General features: G+C 39.5%; 1 protein-coding gene across 6 annotated transcripts in view; it reads left to right on the forward strand.

Annotated features, from left to right (window-relative positions):
* The window catches only part of PPP1R13B (protein phosphatase 1 regulatory subunit 13B), a 76,185-nt gene that overhangs the window by 61,704 nt on the left and 3,232 nt on the right, over nucleotides 1–11,249 (forward strand). For all 6 annotated transcript variants that reach the window (XM_007423464.3, XM_025163562.2, XM_007423463.3 and 3 more), the window contains 7 exons: nucleotides 1,765–1,928; nucleotides 2,346–2,847; nucleotides 3,513–4,270; nucleotides 5,000–5,137; nucleotides 5,227–5,360; nucleotides 5,501–5,667; nucleotides 9,558–9,757. In XM_007423464.3, coding sequence (XP_007423526.1) covers nucleotides 1,765–1,928; nucleotides 2,346–2,847; nucleotides 3,513–4,270; nucleotides 5,000–5,137; nucleotides 5,227–5,360; nucleotides 5,501–5,667; nucleotides 9,558–9,757 — 2,063 coding nt within the window. The remainder of the gene's footprint in view (nucleotides 1–1,764; nucleotides 1,929–2,345; nucleotides 2,848–3,512; nucleotides 4,271–4,999; nucleotides 5,138–5,226; nucleotides 5,361–5,500; nucleotides 5,668–9,557; nucleotides 9,758–11,249) is intronic.

Raw genomic sequence — 11,249 nt, forward strand, 5'->3', positions numbered from 1 at the left:
ATTGATTCTACCTGTTTTATGCAGAGGGGGGTGATAAAGGAATTTTTCTTTAAGATGGCCCTCTATCTCAGGATGAAATATTGAAATAAAACAAAATGGCCCCTGTGACTTTCTTTCGTTTTAATAATCTTGAGATAAATAATTCCATCTCATATTTCTGTTTCATATCTCAGTAGATTTTTCTAGTTATACAGTATTATGCAACTCTGCTATTAAAAGTTTATTGCAAGAAGCATAGAATTAAAAAGTTATAACATGAATATTATTTCTGAAAATGTGAAAACAGTAAGAGTGCTGTTTAGTCATGTATATGATAATTACATATGTGCTTCTTTTTGAAAGCTAACCTTTTTTCCTCTAGGAAATTAAATTGAAAACAATTTCTAAATAAATTCTATACCAGGTATATAAAACAGGCTCATTCAGAATATGCCAAATATCACATTTTTATTTTCTTATTTCTTATTTCCTGTATTTTCTTGGGGAGTTGGGTTTTTTTTTTTTTTTCGGGCTACATGTCACTTGTCATTTATTTTATAATTTTTCTCCATATCCTGTTCTTTCCCTTCTTTTTCTTTGTGACTGGATCTAGTTATTTCCTGTATATGCAAACTATGGGTTATGTGAAAAAACCTCCAGGTCCTTGGAAGATTTCTGATTTAGACATTATAACAAATCATATTCTGTCATCTGCCTCTCTTCAATCTGCTGTTCGCAATATCCATTCGGCACCTATCCTTTCTAAAATCCTGCATTGTGAATTTGTAGAACACTGACAAGCTAAGAAATCCCAATTTTAATATGGGCATCTGAATTCTCATATACAGATGCACGTTCTGGAATGTTTTGAAGTTTTGTCATATCCACCTATGTATTTTAGATAAATGTGTATAGAAGTGTTTGGGAGGAAGAAGGAAAAGACAGTACATTCAGACATTTCAGTGATTAGCAAATCTTAATGCTCTCTTTACATATCTAGAACAAAATGAATAGTTTGTTAACATTAACTGTGGTACCACTTTCCATTTAGAAAAGTCATCAAATTTTATTTAAAATAAATTCAAAATACTGTAGATAACCTCTGTTTCCAAAGAAGCATGAATGCACATGTTGTTCATCCCATTTTTCTTGTATTTTCCTTTTTAAAATCCTCTGTCTGAACCTTCAAACTTCTTTGCTGAGTTCAAACGAAACAAATGATGTAATTTTAGGAACTTTTTAAACTAATATTTTCCTAATCCCTAGAATGCCTCCTTGGTTAGAATAGTGTTTGGGGATTTTTAAAAAATAATTAAAACAGGAGTAAAATACCCATATCACAAAGTACTTCTAAAGCCTCTTCAATCTGAAAAATAGTTTTCCCTATGGTGCCCAGCTAAGTGGCAACTGATGGTCAACCTCAAAAGGTTAAGCCCTGGTTATTACTAGAATAGAGGTCACCATCAGAAATTCTTAGGGTATAGGCTAGACTAAGAAATTGAAGAAATATCCTAGAAGTCATCAGTGACAAAGCACTTTCACATTGTTTCCAAAAAATCAAGCTTGACTTGAAGAAGACTTTATTTTTCTTTGCCATTTGGTGTGACTGATCTGCTTTCCAGAAAGACCAAGGGAATTCAGAACTGTTTCTACAATTTGTAAGATCAAGAATGCACTTTTTTGGCTTGTTTATCTTTCTTTGATTTCCTTAATATAAATAATTGTTCACCTATTTGATTTATTCCCCGAGCATCTTTTTAATAAAACATTTTCCTTTCTTTCAAGCTAATGATGGAACTTGGCCTGCACTTAAACAAACTGCTGTGGTAAAGCCACCACAGATCTCCAGTACAGACTGGAAGGAATCAAACATGGATGCAACTTTAAAACAAGGAACTATATCCAGTCAGCCTTTGTCATCTTCGGGATTAGGAAGCACTGATAAGCTGGTGGGTTCCTTCCTTCCTTCCTTCCTTCCTTCCTTCCTTCCTTCCTTCCTTCCTTCCTTCCTTCCTTCCTTCCTTCCTTCCTTCCTTCCTTCCTTCCTTCCTTCCTTCCTTCCTTCCTTTCTTCCTTCCTTCCTTCCTTCCTTCCCTCCCTCCCTCCCTCCCTCCCTCCCTCCCTCCCTTCCTTCCTTCCTTCCTTCCTTCCTTCCTTCCTTCCTTCCTTCCTTCCTTCCTATAATATTAAAAATATTATTGCTTTCACCAGTTGGTACAGTATCTCTGTATAACTCATTTGTTAAAATGTTGTGCTGTAGAGCTTCTTGGCAAGATTTTATGCATCTTGTCATTAGATTACATTTCAGGTATCTAGTTTTCTGTATAACAACCAGCCTTTTAAACACTTTTTTTTTCTTTTTCCAGAGTCTTGATGTGGGCAAAATACCACCAACTATTCCTGGTGTGAATAAGCAATTGCCTCAAAACTATGGGACCTATCCAAGCTCTGTTCCTTCAGGACCAGGTTCTACTAATTCGTTGGAAAGACGAAAAGACGGCAGCCTACCAAGACCTAGCTCCACAGCAGCAAACCGGCAAAGACCTATTCCTTTACCACCCACAAGCAGTATTCACCAGCCAAGCTCTTCACAACAGATACAGCAAAGAATATCTGTGCCTCCAAGTCCAACATACCAACCTTCTAATGCACCATTATTTCCAAGCGGAGATAGCAGGCATGATCTTCCTTTAACAGTGGCCATTAGGCCTTTCTTAGCTGAAAAAGGTTCAAGGCCCCAGTCTCCTAGGAAAGGGCCTCAAACTGTGAATTCAAGTTCCATATATTCAATGTATCTGCAGCAAGCAACACCACCAAAGAACTATCAACAAGCTGTGTACAGTACCCTAAATAAGTCAGTTAAAGCAGGTAGAATAATTTTATGCTGCTTTGATCTTCTGACAATGCTTTAGAAATTGCAACTCTTTAGGAATTACTTATCAAACTTGATTTGTTTAATATTTTAATAATTGTTAGCAGTGATCCTGAGATCAAAAAGAAATGAGTGTGTGTGTGTGTCTATGTGTATGAGATAAAAAGGCTTTGGTGAGGCTTTAGTTAGTTTACTTCAAAGTAGTATAAAAAGGAAGATCTAGAAGGATAATTGAAGTAGGATTAAAATGTATCTGGACCTGTTTAGCCTCAAGGAGAGAAAAGAAATGATTAACTTGTTAATTTCTCTTTCTCTCTCATTTCTAAGAAGTGCTTACCTTTTGGTGTGATTATTTGTTGTGATTTCTGCTTAAAATATGTCTTCTATATTTATATCTAAAATATAGATATGTGCCCTGTTCAAAGGGGGCCAAAATAAATCAAACATGGAAGATAATCAGACATTTTTGGCCTTACAGTTTCTTCCTCTTGAGGATACCTCAATTTCTGAAAAGATTGTTGGAGGGGTTGGAGGGTTCTATATGTGTACTGGGAAATGTTACAAAGTCAACCACTGGCATAAGTAATTTTAAATTTTTTATTTTAAATTGATGTAATTCCATTTTACTTTTAAATGTCTCTCTCTTACCTTTTCCTCTCAGTCTATGGGAAGCCTGTTGTACAGTCTGGTTCAACATCTCCTTCACCACTGCCCTTTCTTCAAGGATCTTTGCCTGCCAATACATCACAGCCTCAACCGCCAAATGATTATGGTGAAAAAGATCAAGAGGTGGAAAACACTCCATCCTCTGGTGATAACAGCAATGTGGAAAACATTCCTCGTCCTCTCAGTCCAACAAAGCTCACTCCTATTGTCCATTCACCCCTTCGTTACCAAAGTGATGCTGATCTAGAAGCTCTTCGCAGGAAACTTGCCAATGCTCCTAGGCCTTTGAAGAAGCGAAGTTCCATTACAGAACCAGAAGGCCCCAGTGGACCAAATATTCAAAAACTCTTATACCAGCGCTTTAATACCTTGGCAGGAGGAATAGAAGGTGCCCCTTTTTATGAGCCAAGTAATTCACAGGACTTCATTGGTACCTTGGCAGATGTTGATAATGGGAATATGAACACAAATGGCAATATTGAGGATCCAATTTCAGTACCTTCTACAGCTCCTCTTCCTGATGAGCCTTCATCAGATGCTAATGATAATGAACTACCTTCTCCTGCAACTGAGGAGTTGATCAATGTAGAAACTTCAAATCAAACTCCTGAGACAACTGAGGATGATAACAACAACAACCCTGCTGTGGCTCCTTCTGTTGAGCGGCCTCCTAGTCCAACACCCATGGGCAGTTCCCCAGATGATGAAGTGCAGGTGTTACCTGTTCTTCCTCCTATACCACCGCTTCCTGTGGTAAGTTACAGCAAAACAGGAATTATATGTTTAAGGTAGTACTTTTTTATATAAATGTGTTCATAATATGTCAATGCTCATATCATTTTAAGATATATGTCCTTTCTATAGCAAACTTCTGCAGTGCTGACTTCTTAGCATATGACTTGGCAGGCTGAAAGCAGAATTCACCAGTTAGATAATCTGGACTTGCCAAAGCTTAACAATATTCCTATTTCTGCATTCTCAAATAGGTGGACAGGAAGTTTGGCAGCTTGCTGATGAGCTGTATTTGTCTTTAATGAGTCACAAATTAGAGGCTGTACTTCAGAACTTTTAGTTGAGGGTTTATGATCCACAATCAGGCTGTGGCCCAACCTAAGTAGGTCATGCCAATAACTCAACACATTTTTAAGCAGGAGAGAGATAAATATAATAAAAAATCTGAGTCTTTATCCAATGGTTGAAGATTATTAAGATCCTAGAGTAGCCCAAGTAGATTTTCAATTGCATTGAGAGAATGTGGTAGTGATTGTGTATTATATATACTTAAGAAAAGGTAAAGATCAAGTTGGGATACATCTTGTATTTGTTCTAATTCATGTTCTTATGTTCATTTCTAACCTCTAACAAAAGATTAGAAATGAAAACTGCATCTTCATTAGCTTATGAATAAATTTCATTTAGATAGAATGAAGTAGTATTGTCACAGTGAAGTAGTTTAAAGATAACTCTCACACTGTTGTTTAGACCAAAAGGACCAACCTGAAGAAACCAGACTCAGAGAGAACTGGTCATACCCTGAGGGTAAAGTTCAATCCCTTGGCCCTGCTGTTGGATGCCTCATTAGAGGGAGAATTTGATTTAGTGCAAAGGATCATATATGAGGTAAACTTGGAAATGTGGTCAAATTCTTTTGCTTTGTTTTAATAAACAAAAATATTTCAGTTCATGTAGTTATGCTTGTTTTTCCCTAGGTGGATGATCCCAGCAAACCTAATGATGAAGGAATCACCCCTCTACACAATGCAGTTTGTGCTGGCCATCACCACATAGTTAAATTTTTGTTGGATTTTGGCGTCAATGTGAATGCAGCAGACAGTGATGGATGGTAAGAGCAAAATTTAATAACCCTTCTAACAAGTGGAGAAGAAAAACTAGCAACCAGATGCTAGTTGGTTTCATCTTAGCATATCTGATTGCATCTGTTATTTGCCTTATTTTGAGTTTCCAATATCTACTTTGTTTCAGGACTCCTTTGCATTGTGCTGCCAGTTGCAACAGTGTTCATCTCTGTAAGTTACTTGTTGAATCTGGAGCAGCAATTTTTGCTTCAACCATAAGTGACATAGAAACTGCAGCAGATAAATGTGAGGAGATGGAAGAGGGATATATTCAGTGTTCCCAGTTCCTATATGGTAGGTTTCAAGTTTCTCTGTATAATTTGAAGATTCATAGCCGGTATAATGTATCTTCTCAGCTCAAGTCAAGCTCTATAATACAGTGGTACCTCTAGTTACGAACTTAATCCGTTCCGTGACTCTGGTTGCAACTCGAGTTGGTTGCAACTCGAGGTAAATTTTCCCATAAGGTTCAGTGTAAATACGCTTAATCCGTTCCCCCTCCGAATTTGGTCGCACCACGAGGCAAATTTCCCCATAAGGTTCAATGTAAATATGGCTAATCCGCCCTCCGAATTTGGTCGCACCACGAGGCAAATTTCCCCCATAAGGTTCAATGTAAATACATACGGTTAAACAGTTCTGAAACATATGCATTTTATTTTTAAACCAAAAAAACATGAAAATAGTCGAGATGGTCGACTTCGCCATCTTGTACTCCAATGCCAGATCAGTCACACGAATACCACGATCGTGCTTTTCTATAATGTCCTTCTTAAGTTCGATCGTCACTTTTTTCTTCAAAGCCTTATTCTTGCCAAGCCTGCTCTGCATTTTCTTTGGAGCCATGCTGACAAGCACCAAACACCTTCCAAACACCACAAAACACACCACAAGCCTCACCGAATGTCTCCTTGCTACCGCGATCTCGCCCACAGGAAGCCGCGACCGCGTGGCAGCAGGGAAAATGGCCGCGGATCCGGTTCGTAACTCGAGGCAGAGTTCGCAAGTCAAGGTAAATTTTTGGGGCTGGAGCTGGTCGTATCTCGAAAAATTCGTAAGGAGGGGCGTTCGTAACTCGAGGTACCACTGTATTAATATTTACATTACAACTGAAAATTTATTTATTTTAAATATTTACACACATACACACTAAATTTTTATGAACAGTACTTTTTGTTACCTGAATTTGATTAATCATGTAAATGGAGAAATGGAAAACCTCAACTTCACTTCCCATCTCTCCCAATCTGATGTCCCTCAGATGTCAAATTACAGTACAAGCGTCATCACTGTCTGTCAGATGAAGAAAGCTTTTGTTTAGATTGGCCTCCATAACAGTTGATAAGAATAATGGTTCCTTATCTACTGTTTAAGATTCCAGGTACCCAGCAATTTAAAATATCACCTTTAGGTAATATGGCCAATGGATAGACAGGACTCAGCGCTCTCAAAGAAAATGTGTTTATGGAAGTAGTATGTCAGTATGTGAGAGGGTTTCAATGAGAATGGAGAGATTATAAGGTCCATCTACATATTATTTTCCCATATTCATTTCAATCTTTTCTGATATGAATGAGAGTTATATCTGATGAGATTTGATTTTAGGAGGCATTTACTTTTTTGCCGTCATTACTGGGCTGTATTTTTAAGACTTACTGGAGCAGAAACAGCTGCATCACAGAAGGATAATTGGAATTCACCTCTCCAATCAATAAGATTTCTTCTCTGGGTACTGAAGTGGTAGATATAATGCAAATACGCACTAATCATGTCAAGTAGTAAGGGAAGAGATGGCTTCTTCAGAGATTATTTCTTCATCTAGCAGTAATTTTCATTATGATAGCTGAAGAGATCCTTACCTGCCTTCAAAATAATCTGAATAAGACTGATAAGGATCTTTTCAAATAATACAGTGAAAATCACTGCTTGTTCCAGTATAGCTGAAATGGATTTAGATTTATGCTACTCCATCCTGAACAATGTTGTGTGCCTACAAGAGAGAATAGTAGTTTACAGGAATGGGGGCTGTTATTTGCCACTGGGTATTTCTACAGGGCTGTGGTGAGAAATAGCAGGCAAAGTCACTGAGATTCACTCAGAGTTGGATTCTGAGTGGGCAAGTCCAAGTGAGTTGCCTGGAGCACAGTCTTGTGATTTTATCTGGACTGAGTTTGATTCTGTTACCCCTGAGGAAGTGGACAAGGTCCTTCTGTCTGTTAGTTCAGCCACCTGTTTGTTAGATCCTGGCCCCTCCTGGGTTATTAAGATAGCCCGGGAGCTTACAACACGGTGGGTCCATGCAGTGGTTTCAGTCTCTTTGAGAGAAGGGGTGATCCCACCAGCCTTGAAGGAGATGGTAGTACACCCCCTCCTCAAGAGGCCATCACTGGACTCTTCCGTGTTGGATAATTATCAGTCAGTTCTCTATCTTTTGAGGAAGAGTATGGAAAAGGTGTTGGATAGCTACCAAGGATCTTGGAGGAAAGAGATTATCTGGACCCATTTTAGACCAGGGTACAGTACAGAGACAGCCCTGGTTGCACTTGTTGATTATGTTCAGCAGGGTTGGGGATAGTGTATCCATCCTAGTGCTCCTTGATTTCTCAACAGCTTTTGAAACTGTCGACTGCAGTATCCTTCTGGACCAGCTACAGGGGTTAGGAATGGGAGGCACTGGTTCCAGAGGTTCACATCCTTCCACTGTGGTCAGTTCCAGTTGGTGTTGATAGGGGGAGAGAGATCACATGGGGTGCCTCAGGGCCAATCCTGTCTCCTCCCTTGTTTAACATCTACATGAAACCACTGGGTGAGGTCATCCGCTAATTTGGTGTTTGGTATTACCCAGCTCTACATCTCAACCCCTGCACAGATGAAACTATCAATGTACTGACCTCGTTTCTGGAGGCTGCTTAAGTCTGAATGGAGCAGAATGGACTTTGGCTCAATCATGACAAGACTTAGTGGCTCTGGTAGTTTGGCCTCCAAGGGTTGGAAATGTTACCATCATTGGTCTTGGATGTGGCTGCATTTCCCTATTCAAGACTGGTATGTAACTGGACTCGCAGCTACTGCTCAAAGAGCAGGTGACAGCTCTGGCCAGGAGGGCCTTTTGCATAGGTTCATCTTGTGCGCCAGTTGCACCCTTTCCTTGATTGGCCCTTCAGACAGTTACTTATGCCCTGATCACCTCATGATTGTATTATTGCAATGCAATAATCATGGGGCTGCCCTTGAAGACCACTTGGAAGCTGCAGCTGGTTCAAAGTGCAGTGGGGTGAGCAGTAACTGGTGCCTTTCGGTATGCCCATGTGTCACCACTGTTACGTGAGCTGCATTGGTTGCCAGTCAGCTTCCGAGTGCAATTCAAGATCCTGGTTATTATCTATAAAACCCTGTATGGCATAAGGTGTGCATATCTGAGTGACTGCTTGTCTCCATTTCTGCACACCTGGTATATTTCAGCAGAGTGGGTGTGCTCCAGGTCCCCTCTAATAAACTTTGTCATCTTGTGGGACAGAGGAAGTGAGATAGCAATTTTTAAAAATTGCTTTTTATGGTTTGTTTTTCGCCACCCAGAGTTATGTCTTGGAGATGGGCAGCCATATAAATATGATGAATAAATAATGACCGCAACCTGTCTCCTACAGTTCCTGGCTTTGGTCCCAGGCCTGGGGTTGATGTAAATGTATAATTGCATTTATGGGGGCCCTGTTTTGTTTGATTTGTGTAGTTTATAAGATTGTTTTAGTCTGGGCTGCTGTTTAGTTTGATGTTTTATCCATTTTTATGGATTTTCCAGTTTTATACGCCACCCAGAGTCCTTTGGATTTGGGAGGTTAATAAATTCAAATAAACAAATAATGCAGCTGATATTTTTATTGGCAAAGCAGTGAAGCAGGGATTGTTTACAATTATGCAAAGTTCATAAGCTATTACATTTTTGTTCATACTGGTCAGAAACAAGGAACTGTTCTTTCCTTTCTGTTATGACAAATCTAGATGTCTTGAAACTAGACTGGGTATCTATCTAGAGTTTGGTAAGAAGTAAGTACTTTACTGTAAGGAGATTTTATTGATTCTTCATTGTACATAAGAAACTAGACAGCTATGTTAAGTTAATGAGGAAACTCAGTTTTCAAATTGGTTATTGTTTGTTCATCTTTCATTAAACCATTTGATAACAGGTGTACAAGAGAAGTTAGGTGTCATGAACAAAGGCATAGTTTATGCACTGTGGGATTATGAAGCTCAGAACAATGATGAGTTGTCGTTCCATGAAGGAGATGCACTTACAGTTTTGCGGCGCAAAGATGATAATGAGACAGACTGGTGGTGGGCTCGGCTCAATGACAAGGAAGGCTATGTGCCTAAAAATCTCTTGGGAGTAAGTATGATACACATTTTATCCTACGTTTTGACACAGTGCTCAGGCTGAATGTCTGATTGTTCATATAGTAGCCATTACAAATTGTGCTATTTACTTTGAAACAGGGAAATTTACCACATTAGAAACCATTAAAAATTAGTGTTTAAACCACAGCTTTATAGTGTATTTTGCTTCACCTTTTAATAGCTTGAAGTAGTTGTCATAAAGCCTATCATTAGAAAATAAATAATTAAATGTGCAAATACCATAGTGTAAAAGTAATCCATATGAAGGGATAGAGAATCCTGGCCAATACAAAAAAGCTTTCAATTCTTCATCATGGTCTCTGTGATTCATTCATATACAGTGGGGCAAAAAAGTATTTAGTCAGCCACCAATTGTGCAAGTTCTCCCACTTAAAAAGATGAGAGAGGCCTGTAATTTTCATCATAGGTATACCTCACCTATGAGAGACAAAATGGGGGGAAAAAATCCAGAAAATCACATTGTCTGATTTTTAAAGAATTTATTTGCAAGTCATGGGGGAAAATAAGTATTTGGTCAATATCAAAAGTTCATCTCAATACTTTGTTATATATCCTTTGTTGGCAATGACAGAGGTCAAACGTTTTCTGTAAGTCTTCACAAGGTTTTCACACACTGTTGCTGGTATTTTGGCCCATTCCTCCATGCAGATCTCCTCTAGAGCAGTGATGTTTTGGGGCTGTCGCTGGGCAACACGGACTTTCAACTCCCTCCAAAGGTTTTCCATGGGGTTGAGATCTGGAGACTGGCTAGGCCACTCCAGGACCTTGAAATGCTTCTTACGAAGCCACTCCTTCATTGCCCGGGTGGTGTGCTTGGGATCATTGTCATGCTGAAAGACCCAGCCACGTTTCATCTTCAATGCCCTTGCTGATGGAAGGAGGTGTTCACTCAAAATCTCACGATACATGGCCCCATTCATTCTTTCCTTTACACGGATCAGTCCTGGTCCCTTTGCAGAAAAACAGCCCCAAAGCATGATGTTTCCACCCCCATGCTTCACAGTAGGTATGGTGTTCTTTGGATGCAACTCAGCATTCTCTCTCCTCCAAACACGATGAGTTGAGTTTAGACCAAAACGTTCTACTTTGGTTTCATCTGACCATATGACATTCTCCCAATCCTCTTCTGGATCATCCAAATGCTCTCTAGCAAACTTCAGACGGGCCCGGACATGTACTGGCTTAAGCAGGGGGACACGTCTAGCACTGCAGGATTTGAGTCCCTGGTGGCGTAGTGTGTTACTGATGGTAGCCTTTGTTACTTTGGTCCCAGCTCTCTGCAGGTCATTCACTAGGTCCCCCCGTGTGGTTCTGGGATTTTTGCTCACCATTCTTGTGATCATTTTGACCCCACGGGGTGAGATCTTGCATGGAGCCCCAGATCGAGGGAGATTATCAGTGGTCTTGTATGTCTTCCATTGTCTAATTATTGCTCCCACAGTTGATTTCTTCACACCAAGCTG

Source organism: Python bivittatus, unplaced genomic scaffold (genome assembly GCF_059951505.1).
Source record: "Python bivittatus isolate LINGU-HERP-01145 unplaced genomic scaffold, Pbiv_v1 ctg000580_np1212, whole genome shotgun sequence".
NCBI lineage: Eukaryota > Metazoa > Chordata > Lepidosauria > Squamata > Pythonidae > Python > Python bivittatus.